Source organism: Neolamprologus brichardi, chromosome 14 (genome assembly GCF_056152115.1).
Source record: "Neolamprologus brichardi isolate AB-2024 chromosome 14, ASM5615211v1, whole genome shotgun sequence".
Taxonomy (NCBI): Eukaryota; Metazoa; Chordata; class Actinopteri; order Cichliformes; family Cichlidae; genus Neolamprologus; species Neolamprologus brichardi.
In genome coordinates this window covers 461141-484457 of record NC_142117.1, presented here as the reverse complement: position 1 = coordinate 484457, position 23317 = coordinate 461141, and the positions used below count along the sequence as shown (strand labels likewise).

Here is a 23317-nt window from a genome sequence, read left to right as displayed (position 1 = left end):
TAGCAAACTTACTCATGGACAAATAAATAAATCACTCTTGTAAAACCAATTGGTGAAAAGCTCAGCCTGTTGTCGATATATTCGCCCAACCTTAGTGAAGACCTTACAGTATACAGAAAGTTCCCCTTGGAGCAAGCACACGGTGAAAACGTGACCGACTCTCTGTGTGCCTCCAGACAATAAGTGTGCCAATAATACAGGATGGGGGCTGGTTCAATTCAATTTTATTTATATAGCGCCAAATCACAACAAAAGTCGCCTCAAGGCGCTTCATAGATACAGAGAAAAACCCAACAATCATATGACCCCCTATGAGCAGCACTTTGGCGACAGTGGGAAGGAAAAACTCCCTTTTAACAGGAAGAAACCTCCAGCAGAACCAGGCTCAGGGAGGGGCGGGGCCATCTGCTGTGATTGGTTGGGGTGAGAGAAGGAAGACAGGATAAAGACATGCTGTGGAAGAGAGACAGAGGTTAATAACAGATATGACTCAGTGCAGAGAGGTCTATTAACACATAGTGAGTGAAGAAGAAACACCCAGTGCATCATGGGAATCCCCCAGCAGCCTACGTCTATTGCAGCATAACTAAGGGAGGATTCAGGGTCACCTGGTCCAGCCCTAACTATATGCTTTAGCAAAAAGGAAAGTTTGAAGCCTAATCTTGAAAGTAGAGATAGTGTCTGTCTCCTGAATCCAAACTGGAAGCTGGTTCCACAGAAGAGGGGCCTGAAAACTGAAGGCTCTGCCTCCCATTCTACTTTTAAATACTCTAGGAACAACAAGTAGGCCTGCAGAGCGAGAGCGAAGTGCTCTAATAGGGTGATATGGTACTACAAGGTCATTAAGATAAGATCCTGATTATTTAAGACCTTGTATGTGAGGAGCAGGATTTTGAATTCTGGATTTAACAGGAAGCCAAAACAGGAGAAATCTGAAAAGACGTTACAAACCTGCATGAGACGTGGCTGTCCTCCAGCACTGAGAGGCCTGCAAGGGATGGTGGTCTTCTCCGTCACTCTCAGCCACTTTTCTCTCACTGACCCACCCCCGTCCATGATGCTGTCCTCGGATTCACTCTCCTGATCCTTGCTGGTGGGGTTTTCCTCCTCTGGGATATGAACTAGCTGAGAGGATCCAGGTCGGGACTGGATGGATACTCTGGCCCCACCGGTCACTGCAACGCTCCCATTATGGGACAGATGATTATGATTGGCCATAGGAACAGAGCTAGCTGCTAGTTTCATGTACTGAACTGGGATGTGCGCCCCAGCACGCAGCTCAGCTTCCTGGCCTGCGGCTATAGGCAGGTGTGTTCCACCGCGGAGCTCCACCTCCATGGCAGACGGCTCAGAGGAGCAGCGCAGCTCCATGTTCCTCTGAGGAGACGAAGAGGAGGCTGGCCTTATACCGTCTATCACCTGCAGAGACAGCTTCCTGTTGTCGTTCTTGTTCTTCCATTGGCTGAGCAGCTGTTTGGACCGGGTTGAGTCCATCGAGGCGTGGATGGAAGCGTGACGCCGTGGAATACGACCTTCCTCCAGCGAGGAACCTCCGTGGGATCTGAAAAGAAAGATAAAGACACTATGAGAAGAAAGAAAAGAGTGACAGCACTGAGTCATGATCTTCACAAATGACTCATTGATTTTGGTAAATATGATTGTTCTGTCAAATTCATAAACTGAAAGCACAAATGACCAGTTAGCGTTCTGGTAGAGCAGCCTTCGTTATCTTTGTGCCCATGAACATTTCCAAACATGTTATAGTGTTTAAAGTCTGGACATTTCTAATATAACACACCATCATAATTTGAAACAACCCCCACCAAAAATAATAATTCAGCACTGTATGGATACTCAGAGGACAGAAACCTGGGGACTGGCATTCATGTCACTGTCCAGCAGCAGCCCCAGTCTCCCCAGTAGGACGATGTACTGGATGCTGAGGTTACTGGTTCCACAGTATCTGACAGAACATCCAGAGAAAAGAACAGCAGCGTGAGCCACATAACAGGGAACATGCAGAGGTCCTGCATGCAGCTGCTCTTCATGTTGTGCATGTGGCTCTTGTGTTTCTGGGGCTCAGTATTTAGGGTTAGGGTTAGGTATTTACTAACCCTAACCAGTTAGGTTACTGGTTAGGTTAGCAGCATTTCTGCTGCGTTTTGACTGACTTTTTGCTGTTCTGAGGTCAGTAGGAAAAAATGGCAGTCATAAAGAATCAAATGATTTTTTGTTGTGCAGCAAGCAAGTAAGGAGCAGGCATCAAATTGTTCTGTGACTGCTTTCTGCCCCGAGTACAGAATGGCAGCGAAAGCATTTTAAATGAAGTTAGCTCAGGAAGTAACACACTCGTCTGAAGGCCACAGCTTCTCCTTCTGCACCACCCTAACCCCGAAGATCAACCCTGCAAGTGATATGGCTGCACAGCAAGCCTGTAAAATGTAAGGAAAGCACAGATTTTTGCATAAATATAGGGAGTAAAAGTAACGTTTGCAGAAAAATATATAGTCCAGGACATGTACCTGACAATTCTACTTAAGTACAGCAACAAAGTATTTGTACTTTTTCCCAGCTCTACTCAGGCGCTGCTTTGGACTGTGCTGCTAACACTGTTGGGTTTGAGTCTGTCTCCCTCTGTCTCCCTGTCCATCTACACTGTCTCTGTCCAATAAAGGCTAAAAATGGCCTTTTTGTGTTTTTTCCTGTAAGATGCTTCACATTGTTTGAGCCGTCTGTCTTCAAACATCCTGTGCCTCAGGGGATCTTTGTTTTTACAGACACAAACATTAGATCCTGGTTTTGTTTGTTCTTGTTACCTTGGGGACGTCATCTATTAGTCAGTCACTCAAATGCTTGTTTGCACATGTATAAATCTATAAAGTGAAACAGCTACACCGCTCCATCGGAGAGCCTTTTTGCATCATCGTCCCTGCTCCACAGTCGTTCTGTCCAAGTCGTTTCCAAACCTTCTCAGTTGCACCACACAAACTGTCGGGCTCCTTCCTCACATCAACAGACAATTTTGTCACCTCTGAAATCCCTCTGCTGTTTCTGCCATTGCACACTGCCGTGGTAACAAAGGCACTCAATATTCCAACTACATGCATTCACACAATAACAAACACACACGTATGTACTGGATACTGTATTTCACGTCTCAATGTGTACTCAGTGGACTCTGTGAGCTAAGACTGCTCAATAAAGACGACGGCTGAACTGTTCACTCATCTGCACATAAAACACACTTTGTCCTCCTCTTCTCTTATAAACACAACAAGAACTTACTGTTTTACTCCTACAGCACAATCTAGTCTGTTCATACGCTCAGTGAATGCCAATGACTGCACGCTGCAGTTCTGTTATTCTACGGCCAACGGCGTCCCTGCAGAGGTCCCGCTCCATCACAGTTAACCTGTTAACAGCCACCGCCAACGCTACATCCAGAAAAGGCAAAGAGCAATGGCAGCATTAAACTCGCATTCAATTTTTTACTAACATTTTCCATCCTGTTCACCTATTTCCAGATTCAGTGTTACCCGGATGAACGCCTTGATCTTTGGGTTTTTCACATCTGCAGATCAGACAGATCTCTCTGAACACATCTCTCTAGCTGCAGTGTGTGAAAAACAGGCTATTAATTACTGATGTACGAGGGCTGAATACAAAGAACTGGTGTTGCAGTGCTTCCATGTTTGTTCTTCCCAAATCTCCCACTGTTTGCTTGGGAAAAACGATGATCTTCCAGGTAGCCTACCGAGATCATAAACATTATATGATCCTCTATCTTCAAATTGTAAAGCAGCATTAAACATGTGTTCAGAATACTTGCAGAGTTTATTAGAAAGTTAATATAAATCCTGTTTCCAGAATAAATGACCTACATTGAGTCATGAAAGCTTTCCACTCTCCATTTTTCCTCTGAACATTCAGGAAATGTTGCCCTTCTCTGAGTATCAGAGTCGTATTTTTGTAGCTCCAACTTACATCAGTGATCTTCTTCTTTCTTATCACCCCAGCAGGTCACTGAGGTCTTGTGACCAGGGGTTGCTGGTTGTCCAGCATACAAGGTTAAAAATAGGGATGCAACAATACCAATTTTTTCAAACCGATACGATACCGATACTTGGATCTGAGTACTTGCCGATACAGAGTACAAAAAACGATACTTCTACCACACACACACACAAATACAATGAATTGGAAGACAGGTTTTATTTTATTCTCTGCCGATAAAAAATAAAATCTTAATAAAAATGACCACAAAAAAATTTCAAGTGAAAAATCAGCACTTCTGTTAAATTATTGCAGAGTCTCCACATTGTAATTTAACAAAATATCACTGAACTATTGGCACTGTCTCGAGCTTTCAGAATAATAAATAAACACTTCTGTTTGGAATAAAATAAATACAAATTAGGTTTGCGAATAAAATAAACTTTTAAATTATTGCAGAGTCCATATTGTAAACAAACAAACAAAATAATTATTATTAAATAAATAATAAAATATAAAAAATTATAAAATAAATAATAAATAAAATAATAATTGGCCCCCTAGTGGCCAATCTAAAAAACTACAACAGAAATGACCAGCCACCCTCTTATTAATGAAATAAGTTGGTATCGGTTCATGGTATCGGTTAACTTTTACGAGTATGAGTACACACACATTTTACAGTATCGGCCCCGATACTGATACCAGTATCAGTATCGGTATCGGTGCATCCCTAGTTAAAAACAAAAGGTGACAGAGCGTCAGCGGCTCCCAGACTCTGGAGCTCGCTCCCTTTGAGTTTGAGATCTGTGGACTCAGTCGTGTCTTTTAAAAATCTGTTTAAACTCGCTTTTGGTTGATTTTGTTTTAGATTTTAATGTCTGTTTTCTGCCTCTGTAAAGTACTTTGTGATTTTATCTTGAAAGGTGCTATATAAATAACATTTTGCTTTACTTATTAAAAACCTCCACCTGGCACATGATTGTAAAAGGAGGGAAGATTCAAAAATACTGGCGACCACCAGTGCTTCCCTCAGCCTTCTAGACAACATGGTATCAATTTGAGCCGTTTCCTTGTTTTCAAGTTATCACATTGACAAGAATTCCAGGAAACGTGACCTGTGACGTTGAAGTCGATGACACCCACCCCCCCGAACGTTGTCGAGGTGGTGACAATGACCCATCAGCCTCATATTGCCCATCAACACTCCCTCAACATCAAACTACATTAGGTTTCCCAATCATTGCCATTATTCCACGGTAAAGATCCAAAGATCCTGGCTGGAGAACCTGCAGACAGCTTGTTATGGTCTGCAGCTCCTTCCTTTCCAGAATCTCTAAAACAGACAATTTTACTTGCTGGAAAAAATTAATGAAAACATGGATAAAATAAACACGATATCTTTTCAAGTAAAACAATAAAAAATTAGATATTCCAAAGTGCAGCTATGACTATGGACTCATTAAAAAACAGCTACCTTGGCAGTGTGCTGCTGCTGAAGGTCATCATGTTGTCACGGTTGCCTAACGGACTGGACGGACTTATCACCTCCACTTCAGCACTGGCTCTCTTCAAATTGGTCATAGACGGCTCTCGACAGGAGGCGCTACGCGTTAGCATAGGTCCTGTTTGCTCTGGGACTAAGGGGTGGGAAGAAGTCCTTGTGATAATAGGTTCTGGTTGGCTGGGACCCAGTGTGTGGTGGCCTATCAGAAGACAACAAAGCCAAGGCAAACATTAATAACAGGTTAGAAAGGGAGTCTCTAAGGCGAAGCCACAGAAGTGTCAGGTGTCATGGCCAGCAGCTCCTCTGTTTCAGAAACACCTCTATGGGAAACAAACACCGGCTCTCAGGCTTTGTGACCACATGTCAAGGTTATGGTCTCATTGGCCAGTTTCAGGTCATGCTGAAAACAAAATGATGTTCAGTGTGTAAGTTATGATTCCCTTTAGAGCAGGTGAAACCAGTCTATGCTTATTGGTTCTTGACTTTTCATTCACAAATCACGAGCCGATGATTGTGGAGTGTCTCACATTTTCAAAGTTTGATACAGCATCTGGTTTAAAAATAGCTAAGATCATGAAAATGTTCATAGCTTCATAAGCGCACATAACCAACCAACAGATGACATCACAGTGTTCAGGTAAGTATTTCATAGACATCTGGATGCACGCTCAATCATCCAGGTAAGTAAATCTCCAAACGTTGGTCCTGTTCATCTGGACGTTTTCAGTGGAAACGTTTCGTCATCATCAGGTGACGTCTTCAGTCTCAGCTGACTGCAGGTTTCAATCTTATCAACAGTACATTTGCATAATGACTGAAACAGCCCAGTGAAGGAACGATGGGCTGGGAGGTCAGTTCATTGATTATTAATATGCAAATGTCATGTCAAATGTCAATGTCATGACCATTGATCAACAACCTCTGATCAATGGCCATGAGTACCATTCACAGAGAGTTGGGGAATGGCTGCAATCACAGCATGTAAGATGGTGACAGATGGACCCTTAGGCCCCCTCCTCCATTCAGAGATGGTCTTTCCCTTTTCACGTAAATGGCCTCCTTGGCTCCGCCCTCAAACCAGCGTTCCTCCCTGTCCAGGATGTTACATCCTCATCATTGAAAGAGTGTCCACTGGCCTGTAGGTGTAAAGACTGCAGAGTCCTGTCCTGACGAGGAGGCTCTTCTGTGTTGTAGCCAGAGGTTGTTTGGTTTCCCTGATGTAGAAATCCTGCCAATCCTCCTGCACTTAACAGCGTACACCATGTTACTCTGTTTGTGTCGGGGACCCGATCCTTGGGGTGGACCAGTTTTTGGCACAATGTGTTTTGGGGTTTAAAGCCACAGAGACCCGGTGTTTAGAGAAAATGCGTCTCAGCTGTTCCGATATTCCTAACATGTACGGGATCACTACAGGTTTTCTCTTAGGCAGCGGTTGTCCTTCTCTCCTGGATCAGCTGGAGCTTTCTTTAGGAGCCTTTCCAGCTTTGACAAAAGTCCAGCTGGGATAACCACATTTACTCAGGACCTTCTTGATGTTCTTCTGCCTCCCTGGCTGCTGTGTCAGTGGGGATGGTGTTCGCTCTGTGTTGTAGCGTCCTGATGACGCCCAGTTTGTGCTCCAGATGAGAGTTGAACCTTAAATACTGATCTGTTTGTGTAGGTTTACGGTACACTTTTAGATGTCCCCCATTACTGATGGAAATCTCACAGTCTAAGAGTGGCAGGTTAGCCTTCTTAGACAAGCTTTTAAACCCCAAAACACGCTGCGCCAAAAACTGGTCCACCCCAATGATCGGGTCCCCGACACAGAGTAACATAGTGTACGCTGTTAAGTGCAGGAGGATTGGCAGGATTTATACATCGGGGAAACCAAACAACCTCTGGCTACAACACAGAAGAGCCACCTCGTCAGGCCAGGACTCTGCAGTCTGTTCACACCTACAGGCCAGTGGACACTCTTTTAATGATGAGGATGTAACATCCTGGACAGGGAAGGTTAAGGAACTGACCTCCCAGCCTATTGTTCCTTCACTGGGCTGGTTCCAGTCATTATGCAAATGTCCTGTTTATAAGATTGAAACCTGCAGTCAGCTGAGACTGAAGACGTCACCTGGACGAGTGACGAAACGTTTCCCACTGAAAACGTCCAGATAAACAGAATCAACTTTTGGAGATATTTCATAGGCAGTTCATGACGTTGAGCTCAAGTGCAACCATAACAGATCAGCTGATCTCAGTGCCAGCCCACATCAGCTGATAATGTGCTGGGTGTGGCCACAGTTGCTGCACATCTTCCAATCCACCTCCACCCACAGCTTTATTTCATATTTGTAATAGCCCGTATGGAAAAGAAATAGTAAAAACTTATAAAAGACTTGCATCAGATGTGACCTACTTCATATAGTAAATCATATCAGGCTTATATGATTCACTCATCAAAGTGGCCACTTTCTCATTACTTTCATATATTGTTTTAGTAAGTATCCAAAACATACAAGTTTCATTTATATAATTTTCAAGGGATCTTAAATCTGTTTTCACTCTTGTATGCTTTTCATACAAGTTTCACACGAGACAGATACAAACTTTATAAGATTTATATAAATCTTTTCCATATGGGAGCTGGGGGCTTCCCATGATGCACTGAGTATTTCTTCTTCACTATCTGCTTTTACATAACTCTGCATTTAATCCTTACTTATTATTCATCTCTGGCTTTCTTCCAGAATGTGTATTTAATCCTGTGTTCCTCCCATCACCCCCAACCAGGCCGCCCCTCCCTGAGCCTGGTTCTGCCGGAGGTTTCTTCCTGTTAAAAGGGAGTTTTTCCTTCCCACTGTCTCCAAGTGCTTGCTCAAAAGTGGTAATTTAATTGTCTTGTTGTCAGGCCTGCCTTACAATATAAAGCGTCCTGAGGCGACTGTTGTTGTGATTTGAACTGAACTGATTGAAATCATACCACTAAATATGAATCAGTGCAGTCGGTAACTACAGCAGTGCTTTCTGATTAGGAGCTCACTTACATTAGCCAGTCTTCATTATAAATGGCAGCACTCGAGATTCATATTTCAACACATGAATTATTAAAAAAAAGATGAATATCTAAATTCGGAGGAGTCGACTGACTACAGTGGTCCTGAGAATACTACTCGACAACAACAGTTGTATCAAGAGACCTTTCAGCTGATCAACTTTAGGAATAGTGTGACATTTAAACATCTTATTACCCACTTAATAAAATCTGACATTTAAGATTTTGACAAAGAGCAGTATTTTCATGCTCACTGGATATACATAACTCTTTTGCCTATAATTATCAATCACAGCAGAATAACGAAGAAAATTAATCTCAATCGAGCAAAAATGCCAAAGATTTTCAAGTTCTAGCTTCTTGAAAGTCATACTGTGAGCTTTTCCGTGAGTTATAAGTATTTTCACACTGAATTAAGGCCCAGGATCACACTTGTTAGGACTGGGCTGAACCCCGAGAGTTGTTAAGAACATTCTTTCTGGAAACAATGTTACTAATCGACATGTCAGGATGATGTAACCTGTAATTTAAAGTAGCAGGCATAGCTTTACCTTGGTGGCTGTTGCCAATTGCTGACTGGCTGACATTGGGCAAGGAGGAGAGGGGTGGCTCTCTCAGTATGGGGGCAGGTTGTCTACTCCTGGAGCAATCTTCACTAGGCTGGAAATTCCCCACGGCATACACACCCTGCATCCAAACACACTGACAGCAATGAGAAGCATGTAGCTAACACAGAACCTTTTGAATATTGAACCAACGAGATTTTCAGTCTGTATGTTTAAATTAAAAAATAGCAACATCAGAAAAAAGATTAAGGTAAAAGTGCTGTTTCTGTAACTAAATCGCTGGAAGATAATGTGTATTTTTACTATTTTGGGGACTGCACTGACATATGAATATTATCACCTGTTACTGACATGTATTTATCTTTTGTGACACATCAATTTTGTAGCAAAACTCTTTAGAATGCAGCTGTTCAGACCAACAAATCTGTGGGACGCATTTGCAGCATTTGATTTTTCAAACACTGGTTATGATAAAGGCTGAGTTTGTTTTTGACTTTCCTCAGTCTCTTCAGTAATACGTGGATGGTCAGGCATCCAGGGTTTCTCTGGCTCTTCTGGTGATTGTTTGGCATGTTTATGGGGCAGCTGTTTTTTTTTCAGAGGCAACAAGTCTATTCCAAGAGCCTTCTGACTAAATCCTCTGACTTCCTTTGTTACTGTCATTCTCTCTCTCCTGCAGAGAAACCTCTGTCAAGGTTGCATGGCTGTTTATGCCAAGAAACTGGATTCCTGCCACTTCCACCACTCCGACGTGCCAGCGTTCCCCTCTTTGCAGAGCAACTTACCTGGATGTCTCAGTGTCACCAGCCTGCCTCAGTTTGCCTACTTACCAGCCTACTAACCTGTTCACCTGCTCAGCCAGCTGTCTGCTGTAAAAGTGTGACAGGTAGGATTTATTGATTCACTCGATAACTCCACTTGTTAACTTGACAATTTAAAATGTCAAGTTTTCCCTCTCCCCTCCGATCCCTCATGTGCTACCAGCCTATAAGTACTTTCCTGTGTCGTCAAATTGCACGGTAACCTTCATCACTGCATTGTGAGTTGTTTTGAGTTTGTCTGCCCTTTTGGGTCTGCTTGACATAATCGCATATGTGCAGATGAGATTTCCCTGATTGGATTAAACAGATCGAGCTAATTAGACCACTGCATTTGGCAACAACTGCACTAGTAGCCCAAAACACCAATACTGAATATACAAATAGTAAAATAATGCCATTTTACATCAGACACACTGGACTCTGGTCAGGATTGGCTCTCTGAAAGGAAGAAATTCCCCCAAATGCTCACAGAGAAGGTCAAAGCGTATGACTCTTCCTCTAGCAAAACACCGAATGTATCAGATCAGTGTGTACATTTTAGACAGCTGACAGCAGAACTATAGGTCAAAGCCAAAAGATCCCTGCTGGTGATGTGAACTGCACCACCAGGCTGACCAGTGCCAGTTAAAAGTCTTGTGTAAAATGGGCTTGGTGTAGCCAAACACTTTTAAACTGTGTAGGCACTTCAGTGCACTAATAGGCACCTCCAGACTTTCCCCATTTATGAACGCTCAGCCACTCCTGATAGGCTGATATGTCCCGACAACAGCTATCGGACTACCATCTCAGCCAACCTGGGGGGCCAGCAGCACTGAAAACCATGCTTGGTTAGACATGCGAGTCAAGTCATGTTAACAGGGCAGCCACAAACAGCAGTGACCAGCATATCAAAACAAGAAGCTAGTGACTAGGCCATGGATCAAGATGTCATTGACCTGCTGGAGGCAAACAGCTGGAAGTAGCATCAGTATGCAGATTTGCCACTCAACTACTACATGCAAGTAACTCGCCCACTCTCATTTCACCGCCTGAAGCAGTCCTTCCCAGCTTGTGCGGTATAGAGCCTCAGCAGAGATCTAGCTAGATCTAGCCCTGCCCCCCAGTTACAATGGGGGCGGGGCTTTTAGTTGCTCTGCCCCTCGACTGTGGAGTTCCTTACCCCCTGACCTCAGAAACATTACTTCATTCCCTCATTTTAAGTCCACCCTCAAAACTCACCTGTTTAAATTGCTTATGTTTAAACCTCTGCATGCTCTTAACTTTTATCTGTTACTCTTATTATTGTATATATTTCCAGTTTTTCTGTTTTTATATATATATCTGTTTTATTTGCTGTACAGTGTCCTTGGGTGTTCTGAAAGGCACTATTTTTAAATATAATGTATTATTATTATTATTATTATTATTATTATTATTATTATTATTATTATCATTATTATCATCATCATTATTATTATTATCATTATCATTATTATTATCATTATCATTATTATTGTTGTTGTTGTTATTGTTATTATTATTATCATCATCTAGAAAAGACTGAGGCTTACCAAGCTGAGACTGAGAAGCTAGAGAAAGGCAGGTGATTTCATTACAGTGAGTGAAGGTTAGACCCTCCAGTCTTGATTCATGCTTCATCATATGGTGATTCATAATGAGACAAATCAAGATGTGTTCAGCTGTTCATTGACATACAAAGGCCAAAACCTGGATGAACTGCTACTGCCAGACCCAACCATCTCTCCTGGGTTCCTCCTGACGTTCAGGCAGGATTTTGTTGCTATGAGGAATATTGGGAATATCCCACCAGGTGAGATTGCTACCTGAAGACCAGCCACTATTATACTTTCTCTGGTGTGATATGAGAAGAATTCCTAACCTATGGTGTAGGAGTAAATGGTAAATGGCCTGTATTTATATAGCACTTTACTAGTCCCTAAGGACCCCAAAGCACTTTACATATCCAGTCACTCACCCATTCACACACACATTCACACACTGGTGATGGCAGCTACATTGTAGCCACAGCCACCCTGGGGCGCACTGACAGAGGCGAGGCTGCCGGACACTGGCGCCACCGGGCCCTCTGACCACCACCAGTAGGCAACGGGTGAAGTGTCTTGCCCAAGGACACAACGACCGAGACTGTCCAAGCCGGGACTCAAACCGGCAACCTTCTGATTACAAGGCGAACTCACAACTCTTGAGCCACAATCGCCCCAATCGGAGTGGGTGTTTGTCATTAAGTGTTCCCCATGTTATGCCACAGATGCTCTTCGGAGGAATGGGCTAGGAATGAGCCATCAGGGAGATGGTGATTGTGAGTCCTTCAAGAAGTACTGTGAATGTGAATATAGAGGCCAATGACGTCATCAACAAAATGAGGGAACTATTAATGGAGGGAGACTCGGAGCTATGTCAGCAGGACCTCAACGATTGGTTGACATAATCAAAGACGTCAACTAGAAAAATCGGCCAATGTGGAATTTTGATGTGTCATATTCTAAAACCACATAGATATGTTTTGCTTTTTCATGTGTTTGCATTTCTGCAATACACTACTGGAAAATATGAGGGTTTTATGTTCTCAGTCATCCAGGTGATGATGGTCTTAAGAGCTTTAAAAAGGGGCAAATGGACTTCTTTACATTTGTGAAGATGTTCCACCTCTCATCCAAAAGACTTCTTCAGTTCACAGAGGAGCCCTCTCAGGTGAGGCTTTTTGGAGGCTCCTTTTATCAAGCTGGTAAGACTGCTGACAGTCTTTGGTTCCATGGCCAATTGTAGCTGCCACCGAGCCATTAGATGGTTTATTATACATACTATTATACACATTATACAATGAAGGCATCACGGATGTGCAAAGAAGGTCCACGTCCTGGCTAGTTGCAGCAGTAAATACCCCTTGATATACTCTACCTGATGCTCAGCAGATTAGCACCTTCAATGAACTAGTGAAGGCAACCACGTGGCACCTTCACGGGTGGCTTTAAACACTGAAGAGACCTCGATAGTGGACGAATTCTGGGAATCAGAGGCCAGCATCTTGCAGTCTGCTCAATGAGACAGCTTTCCTGAAGAAATTGAGTGCAGGTGGGAGAACAGGTGGGAATTGGGTCCCTTAATCAAACTGCTTGATGACCTTGGACCAACAATATGATGAATCACTTCAGCTGATACGGGTGGGTGGTTGCCTATGGCACTGTCTGGAGGATGATGTGATTTCCCCTGTAGTCCTTGACTTGAGATGTGGTGGCAAAGCTGTTAATCAGACACGTAGAGTTTAATGTGAAACACCCTGGTGCAGAGGGCCTCTTTGCTGAACTGAGGACAAAGCTTTGGATCCTTTGAGGCTGCTAGAAGAGAACAGCACTCTTGCTCTGTTTGCCAAAGATGGAGAGCCAACCAATCAGCCCCAAGACCCTGTATCCTGCTTGGCTCAGACTTCATATCTCAACAGAAATGTACTGTTTTGGACCACTGCAGGCTAGAGTTGGCCGTTGGCGTGAAAAACATTGAGGTCTGCTTTTCACATTTAGGAGGTGGTGACAGGAAGTTACAAGAAACTTTCAAAGCCCTCAATCCTTCCCCACAGACTTAGCTGTCGGAGCACCAAATACACTTCCACTGCAACCCACCAGAGCTCCTGAATTTGGAGGCCCCTTGGAGAGCAAAATCAGTACTTTGAGCACTGCCCTGACTGCAACCCTGGGCTCAGAAGTCATCAGCCACGAAGTGTTAATATTCCTGGTTGAGATTGAGGGCATTCCTAACATTAAGCTTGACAGACCCAGATCCAGTCACGCCTAGTTTGTGGCTGATGGGGCAGTCCGCGCCTTCAGTAGGCAGTATATCATGATTCAGGGCGGTTTAGAGGGCCTGTCAAGTGCTGTCTGACTGCTTCTGGACAGGGTTTCTGCACCACTATCTGGCGGCTCTGCAAACTTGGTTTAAGTGGCAGTGAGATACAGCCTCTCTTCAACTGGATAATGTCATAATTGTCAATCCCCAATTAACCAGAGCTTAATGGCCTGATGGAAAGATTAGCTAGGTGTTTCCTGAAGCCTTTTTCACACTGCAGTGGTTGAAGTGGGGGACTGTACCTATGTTGGACAAGTGTCATCCAGACTTGGTACTGTAGCAGGTTTTTTGGCAGCTGCTCTGAAGATGTAGCAGGACATGCTATTTGCAGGCCAGGCCACAACAGACAGCGGCAGACTGCACCCAATGCAACTCAATCAGTTATAAGCAATAAAGCAACATGCTGCCAGTCTATCCCGTTTTGTGTTTGATCAGATTCCCAGTTGATTTACTCCCTGTGTCCATGTATTATATCATTAATCCTGGTTTTTCCATAAAGACAATACTCGCTCTTGCTCCACACTGGCCAACTGACCGCCAGTGGTCACAGACCTGGTTCTTGTCATTGAAGCAACCATTTCAAAGGCAATGACATCGCAGGTTCACTGTGCATGATTGTAATCATTTTGGCCATGCCGCAGCCCCCACCCACTGTTTTCCATAGTGAGAGAATAGCAGATTAACAAAAGCTAAAGATGCTAGTTGTGGACATGTGAACAGTAGAAGTTCACAACTGTTTCAGAAGCTGTCCTTTGCACATATATGGTACAGGAAGAGCTTGTATGGGAGGGGTTTCACAATAAAAGCTACCAGGTTGTGTTTTTGGCACTTTGGTCATGTGTCTACTTGATCAGTTATTTCTACCCATCCCATTAACTGTTGAAGTATGTAGCTATGCAATGCATTCTGGAAACTTCTCCGTCCCTGTGCTTCTGTTTTATAATTTGGTGGTGTGAATGATTTATACCTGTAACTGCCACAGGAGTCTGCTGACAAGAGAAAAAATAAATAAAAACCGCCAGTCAGGTCTGCTTTTATTTAAGAGCAGAATATGAATTTGCGTTATAATCAGAGCCAATTTCCTTTCTCAGTACATCACACATCTCTCCACAGCGACCTCTTATCACAGCAACGAGAGAGCGCAGCCAACACTGTGACAGACAGCTGTACATGTTGTTGAAAACATTCTGCTACAGTGGAACCTGGAATAAAAAAGTATTTGTGTGCTATCAACGCATCCTCACCCTTTCCTGCTAACCAGTGCAGCAGCCAAACAACAGGATGCTTCAGCCTCAACGAGTTTTTTCTTTTTATTCTGATCTAAATATTTCTAAAACAGCCCAGAGGAGTCTGCAGCGAGCCTACAAAGAGAAGATCCAAGTGACGGTTAAAAATAAAAAGTTAATCGCAGAGATGCTATTCCAGTGAAACACTGAACCTCTGCAAACCAAATACATTTACTTTAAATGGAGAATCTGTATCATCTGATGGTGGACAGTTGTTCTGCAGCAAAACCTCAAAGATTCTTCCTGCACAAAAGTGTAGGCAGTGTGTGTGTGTGTGTGTCTGGGTGTTTGTGGGCTGCAGGGTGATGTGTGTGGGTGCAAGTATCCAACAGTTTCTGCACTACAGTTGAGCAGAAAGATTTCTTTTCAGCCCCTGAAGCTGTTTGGAGCCACATGTCCTAAAGCAGCTATATTACCTCGAAACGATCTTCATCAACCACAAAACTAAAAATCTAGAGAGAAAAACAATGTGACTCTGTGTGGTTATATCGCTGTAACTTGGCACTGCCGAATTAAGCTCACGAGCAAAATGTTATTTTTTCACTCAGGTAAACTAATGTTTTTATTTTGCCCTCTGAAGCTGGTGTGAGACGGCTACAGTAGCACATAGTGTAATGTGATATGTTATTCTTTCAAATATTGCTTTCATGTTTCATCGTGACGTATGAACTGTAACTTTTACCAGGTAAACAGCAATGGCAGCTCCCAGCACCCACCCACAGTATACATCAACAGGGTGGTTTCTAAACTGGATGATCCTGGTTAACCCAGCCAGGATGGCCAGCATGACGAAGGAGAACACGAGGAGAGGCTTCAGCAGCTTGGCTGAGTCAGTCAACACCGTGTTGAAGTACATCTGAAACACACAAACTCACGTTAACAAATGTTTGTTCAACAGGCCTCATTCAAACCTGCTATTAATGAGTAACATGTGTGACTGCAACAAGCCATAACTGTCAGAACAGGACTGTGGTCACAGTGAAGTGTTCTTCATACGTGTAACTGCAGTAACCACTTACTGAGATGTAGACAGCAGCAAAGGCAGCCAGAGTAGCATGCTGGGAGGGGAAAGATTTCCTATAAAGCAGAGCGGCAGAGTGTTCTCGATGTTAATTATCATGTTCAGACAGCTGAGAACAAAGCTGAATATTCAACAGAAAAATGACTTTCAAAGAAACTTGGACGTGTGACGTGTGCGTGCTGACAAACCTGCCCGAGCAGGTGTTCAATAAGGAGGAAGGATAACCAGAAGGGCAACGGCTCATCCTGGTTTTTAATATCTGCTCTAGGAAAATGCAGCTTCTTAGCTAAAGCTTGATCTGTTGTCCTTAATATACCAAGTATGACCCAGTATTGTTCAGTAAAATAAATGGGTCACACTGAGTAGGTCTGTTTAATCTGTTTACAGATTTGCATAAAGGTTGCCTTTAATAATTATATTTTCATAACAGAGAGAACATTTTACTAATCTGAAGGAAATGGTGTTTGGAAAAAAAATGCTTGAGATGACTACAATGTCTTCAACATATAAACTTCAGTGACGTTGGTCAGCAGTTTGGCGTGTACAGACAACAGACTGTTACGCTCAACGTAAAACAGCTGAAGCGCCCACAGAGTTTGGATTGTGGCTCTTGTTCAGTGCTTTATGACAACCTTTCTTTCATTCTATAGCTTCTGCTGTCCAATGTGTGTGCACTTTACAACTTGAGGCAGTGCTAGTGTTTTGTGCAAAAACACACCTACATGCATCCACTCTCACACTCTCCCACACACAGTAAATCAAAGCCTCACCTGCCAGCATTGATGAGCCCTATGTCCTGTCCAGAGCAGATATCCTCTAGGATAAACGCTTCATCACAGGTGGACATGTTAAGGTGGGTCAGGTTAGGTTTGCATACATCCAGCCAATAGGGAGTATGCTGGCCAGTGGATAGCTGAAGAATGTCTGTTATCAGTGCTGTCACACACAGGCCAAAGATATGGACACCTGTAAAAAGAAAAGCTTTTACAACAGAGAACACTATACGCATTCATATAATACACCAACATGACGGTGGTCCCCGTGGTTATCGGAGCACTAGGTGCAGTGATTCCCAAGCTAGGCGAGTGGCTCCAGCAGATCTCGGGAACAACATCGGAGATCTCTGTCCAGAAGAGCGCAGTCCTGGGAACAGCTAAGATACTGCGCAGGACCCTCAAGCTCCCAGGCCTCTGATAGAGAACCCGAGCTTGAAGGATTAACCGGGGGCAAGCGGGGAAATTTTTTTTGTGTGTGTATATATGTACACACACGTGTATATAGATTAGAGAAGCTTCCTTGGCCTTGGCTGTGATAACATAATGTTCTATATATATGCCCCTGAAGTTAATACATCTTTTGGCAACAACACACTGTGGAATGCATACCAACGTCAAATATGTCAACGGCTGATTTCAAGTAACCATGCAGTATAAAAATATAAACTTTTTGGTTAAGGAAGTGTATCTTGCTAAACGAAAAACTGTGGAGTGGTCTGCTGTGATGACTCCATCGTTATTAAGGAGCAGCTGAGAGAACCTCCTTTCTGTTCCACATAGCAAAGTTAGTGGTTCTTTTTGCAGTTGCTTTTCAATCTATTAGTGTTTCTGTTCTTGTTGGAGCAACTAAATGATACATATAATCAGTGAATGTGTCCTCCTACCTATGAAGCGTACAGCCCTGCGAATGTAGGAGTTGAAATTGCAGCCTGCAGCATTGATGTTGGCCTCAGTCTGACTGGCTGATGACTTCCTGGACAGATAGCAGTACAGGATTGCCTCTCCTATCAGAATCTATACACAAAGAAATCAAAGAGTGTTGGCAAAGCAGATTTTTTTGTGATCTGAAAGTTTCTCTGATGTGCTGAGGGCATTTACATATTATTTACTTACAAGTGAAAAATCTGGAGAATAAATGAAGAAGAACATAAAATTTGGTTAAACCTTAGCCAAACTTGAAAGTGGACTTAGACTTAAAGTGGAACTAAGTTGCACACACAATAACACATTGCTTCTTTGATAAATGAGAACTACATATTAGTAATAACGACTGAGTAGTTTTGCTGACGCCGTCACGTTGGCTGTGTTGGTCGACAAATGCAGGCAAAAAGTAAAACTCAAAACAGCTTTATTGCTGAACAATCAAAAACAAAACACATAATCAAAAATAATCCTGACAAGACATGTTGCATCTTCAAAAACAAAAATAAAATAACTGAGCCTTACACCGGAGTATCGTTGCAACTGGTTTACTGAACCTTCTTTTCAGTACATGTACAGAACATCAGTGAACAACTGCGTCCTACAGGACACTCTCTCCTTCCTCTTTCTTACAACATTAATGTAACACAGAACCAATACTGCCTCTCCTGGCATTACCATTGTAACAACACTCATTCTGTTTCTTTCAGATGAATAACAGGAACTTAGGATGTAGGTATCTATGAATAATAACTATTATGCATACTCATACATTTATATAACCAACTAATTTCTTGCGATACCACATCTCCTCCCCCTTTAAGTCAACAACTCCCTGGACTTACAAAATAACTGCTTATGTAAAGAATGCTTAACAAGCAATCAACATGTAATTAAGGTAACCATACAACCATACATATGTTTCCATGTTTTTCTTTTCTTTTTTTTTCTTTTTTACTAACTAGGAAGGTACGTCCTTCCTGTGAGATCAGAGCGCATTGTTGCTCTATTCCTGGAAGATCTCACTCTATCTAACAAAGTCCTTTAAAGTCTCTGGTGGATGTCTCTCTCTCTGAGAACGTCACAACACGGGTGTCACTGAGGAGTCTCCGGGAGCCGGAGTCTCCGGAGCATAAGGCAACTCCGTTGCCGGAGGTTGTGGCGATGTGTCCAACTCTGATGGCAAGCAGCACTCAGGCACTGCTTCTTTGTCAAGCAATGGCTCCACCTCCCTGTCTGGTGTACTGGGAACAGTGTCAGCCACTCTTGCTCTCACCTGATCCACGTGCCGCTTCACAGTTTGATCTGATCCAATGGTAACAATGTAAGACACTGGACCCGATGCTCTCACAATGACTGCGGGAATCCACTTCGGGCCATAGGAGTAGTTTCTGATGAAGACCTTGTCTCCTGGTGTGAAACTTCTCAGTCTTTTCTTGGTGTCGTGATTTTCTTTCTGTTTCAATTGTTTGTGCTGCACTTTTGTTTTCACATCAGGCATGAGCAAGTCCAAAACTGATCTGAGTCTCTGTGACATCATCAACTCTGCTGGTGATAAACCAGTAGTGGCATGCGGTGTGATGCGATAACTGAACAGAAATCGGGACAGTCTGGTTCGCAAGGTATCACCTTTGACTTTCTTCATCCCCTCCTTAAAGGTCTGGACCGCCCTCTCAGCCAGCCCATTTGAAGAAGGGTGGAAAGGAGCTGATCTCACATGGTCAATGCCATTCTGCTTCATGAATGACTCAAACTCAGCACTTGTGAAACATGTTCCGTTGACTGAAACTAACATTTTAGGTAGTCCAAACACACTGAAACTCTGGCGCAGTTTCTCTATAGTTACCTGTGATGTAGAGGATTTCACAGGGTAAATGTCCATCCACTTGGAATGAGCATCCACAATGATTAGAAACATCTCCCCGAGGAAAGGCCCTGCATAGTCCACATGGATTCTGGACCATGGTGACTCCGGTCATATCATGCGGGGAACCAGAGATTTTGAGATGATCAATTATATCTTTTAAAGCAGAATAAGACACCGGCTCAAACTGTCGGAAGACAGTCAAGCATTCAGAGGCTGGAACTGGGTCTAAAACTGATGATGAATGAGATGGATGAGAAGAGCTGAGATTTTATCAGAGAAATACTTTAAGAATTTATCACAAAGAACAGGGAGGCGTCCCTATAAGTGGTAGTGCAAGGGTTTATCACAGTGTTAAAAGTATTAAAAAGGGCTCGGGGTTGTGGCTATTAGTCATAATAATGCTAGACAAAAAGGCAGATTTGGCAACTTTAACAGACTTTTGATACTTAGACAGACAATTATGGAGGATGTCCAAAGAGACGTGGAGTTTGTCTTTCCTCCATTTTCTTTCAGCACGACGACATTCACGCCTAAGGGCGCGAGTAGTATCATTTAGCCAGGGTTGTGAGGATTTGGCACATTTAATCCTCAGAGGAGCCACAGAGTTAAGAATTTCAGCGCATGTAGTATAAAAGAGGTTAGCAAACTCATCCGCTGATAAAACCCCATTACAGTTAGCATCAGAGAGGGGAGAGTCAAGGAAAGCATCAATGAAGTGGGCGATTGACTGGGAGTTAATCGTGCGTGTTTGCCGCACAGGACCGTCACTGTTCAAATCCACATCGCTCACTACAGTATTAAACAAAACCGGGAAGTGATCAGAAATCCCAGAGTCCTTCATGTCCGTGATGCAAATATCCAGACCATAAGACCAAATCAAGTATATGACCTTTAGTGTGAGTTGGTTCACTTACCCACTGGGTGAGATTGAGAGTGCTAATAAGAGCGAGGAAATCCTTAGCTAGCAAACTGTCCTCACAGCAAACATGAATGTTGAAGTCACCAACAATTAGTATACGGTCATAACGTAGCACAACGCTCCCCAGTAGATCAGCAAATTCTGGAAGAAAACCCTTGATAAGTTTCGGGGGGCGATACACCACAGCGCAGAGGATGGAGGGGACGCAGTTTACTTCCAATAACTGCACCTCGAAACTGGGGTACAGAACAGGTGGCAGCTGCCGACATCGAAGTTTGTTTTTAAAAACTGAAGCTAGCCCTCCACCTCTTCCAGTGGTCCGGGGTGAGCTAATAAAAGCGTAGTCAGGTGGGAGCAGCTCTGAGAAGGGGAAAAGTTCGCCGGGCGAAGCCAAGTTTCCGTCAGGAATAAGAAATCCAGTCCCGACAATAGAATAAGATCATTTAAAATAAAACTCTTATTCGCCAGTGACCTTGTATTTAGCAAGGCCATACAGAGAGTGGTCACACTGTTACTGGTAGGAGAACGCCGCAGCAGGCGAAGGTTGCTGAGATTCGCACCTCCTCTGGAGGACCGCACCCAGCACCGAGCAGGTGGAAGATCAGCTGGGAGGTCCAGGTAACCATAAGGTCCAACAGGGCAAATCCAGTGATGACAGAACAGTTTGAAGTTAGCATGGTCCCAGAGGCCAGGAATAGATGACAAGATGTTTATAGAATAGCAATCATTTGTCGCAACATAGGACTTTAAAAAGGCCTTGATACAAACACGGATGCCGCCACATTTACCCCGTCTCCGTGAACGTTTCCTTTGAGAGAAGGTAGATGGTAAGTGGGGAGGTAATCAGGAAAGTCCTTCGAAAGCGGAGGAGGATTCTCAGATCTCCATTTAAAATCTTGTGTCTGGTAGTCCAAAGGCCGGAGATTCAAAAGAGTTTGGCGATCATAGGCAAGTAACATGGAGACATCAGGGCAGCACAGAGAGAAGGACGACAGACAACAAACAACAGCGGAGGAGACGGCTTGCCGTGAACACTGGCGCCATCTTGCCACACTGACTGACTTAACACCTGCTGAAGTGTTTTTTCTGTTGTTTTGAGTTGGTGCAGCTTTCTGTTGTTACGACTGTTTTTCACTTCACTTCAGTTCAATTTAATTTCCTCAAGCCAAGCGCGACCTAGCAAGCTGGGGCCGTCGCCTTCGACCACCACCGGGGGCAGATGTTTTTTTCTGCTACTTGTATTTGACGCTGACTTGTGTTGCACCAATCACCTTAACAGGATCCCCTGTATAAGTTTCGAGCTTGATTTCTCCTGGCATTACCATTGTAACAACACTCATTCTGTTTCTTTCAGATGAATAACAGGAACTTAGGATGTAGGTATCTATGAATAATAACTATTATGCATACTCATACATTTATATAACCAACTAATTTCCTGCGATACCACAAGACAGATGGGGATCCTGCGTGGATCACAACGGGGATTCCGCGTGGATCGCAACGGGGATCCCGCGTGGATCGCAACGGGGATCCCGCGTGGATCGCAACGGGGATCCCGCGTGGATCGCAACGGGGGATCCCTGCGTGGATCGCAACATGGATCCCGCGTGGATCGCAACATGGATCCCGCGTGGATTGCAACGGGGATCCCGCGTGGATCGCAACATGGATCCCGCGTGGATCACAACGGGGAAAAAAGAACACAATGCAAACAGGATAAGAGACTATCAAAGTAAAACAGGAAATGACAAACACTGAGACCTCGACTCAGACATGTGAACTTAACACGGAGAAACAAAAACAGGAAGGCTGGATTACAACTGGAGACGCTGATGACAAGACACAGAGACAAGACTAGGAACAAATTGGAAAGGGAACTGCACAAATGGGAACGTAACAAAACAAGAACCAAAGATTTAGAAATAACAAACTCCGATTCACTAGAGAGAAATACAAAACACAAGATTAACAAATACAAAAAAATAGAATGGAAAGCTCTTCAATACAAAAGAACAAATCACAAATCCATAACAGCCTTTAACTTCTTTTATTTGACATTTTGAACTTTTATTTTCAAGCTTTTGAAGCTTGAAGCTTTTTAAGGAACCGAGAACGGATTCTCTATAAAAACTGGTTCGAAGTAGGGCTGCCATGATTAGTCGACTATCAAAATCAATAGCGACGACTAATTTAATAGTCGTTTAACAGTGGTTACAACAAAGAGGGGAAAAACTTCCAACACGCACAAACATTTAACCACATGATATTTGTACAAATGTATTAATGTTATTATGACACAAATGACAAGCCTGTGAGAGCCATATAAGAACTCATAAGACATATCGATAATTTTCATGTTACCTATAAAAAAGACCAACATTAAGTTCAATGAGGAGAGATGATTAGAAAGAATGAACGTGATTTATTGATGAAAAGAATATAGATGGTGGTTAGACTCTGGTGGTCTCAGCGGAGTGGGTGAAATCAGGACCGAGATGCTGGTGGTGGAGATGAAGGTGGCTTGAATGGAGCCTGAGTGATGAGAGGTGGAGACGGGGAGGAGGTGGGTTGCACAAAGCCGTCTGCAAGGAGAATGATAGATGCCAATGAGATTTAAAGTATACAGCATGAATGCTGATTGGCCTGGAGAAGGTCGGGAGAATGTGATTGGACTAGACCAGTGATGATGAGTGACGACGGGAGTGCTTAGATTTAGCTGGCAGCACCTGATGTGGACAGATGTGA

The 23317-nt window shown here is 43.4% G+C and overlaps 1 protein-coding gene across 2 annotated transcripts in view; it reads right to left on the bottom strand.

The window, feature by feature from the left end:
• Positions 1–23317, bottom strand: part of plppr4a (phospholipid phosphatase related 4a) — a 54282-nt gene that overhangs the window by 7907 nt on the left and 23058 nt on the right. For both annotated transcript variants that reach the window (XM_006808724.3, XM_006808723.3), the window contains exons 3-9: positions 17747–17876; positions 16857–17052; positions 16085–16142; positions 15748–15921; positions 9083–9218; positions 5471–5699; positions 952–1561 (exon numbers count right to left, since the gene is read on the bottom strand). In XM_006808724.3, coding sequence (XP_006808787.1) covers positions 952–1561; positions 5471–5699; positions 9083–9218; positions 15748–15921; positions 16085–16142; positions 16857–17052; positions 17747–17876 — 1533 coding nt within the window. The remainder of the gene's footprint in view (positions 1–951; positions 1562–5470; positions 5700–9082; positions 9219–15747; positions 15922–16084; positions 16143–16856; positions 17053–17746; positions 17877–23317) is intronic.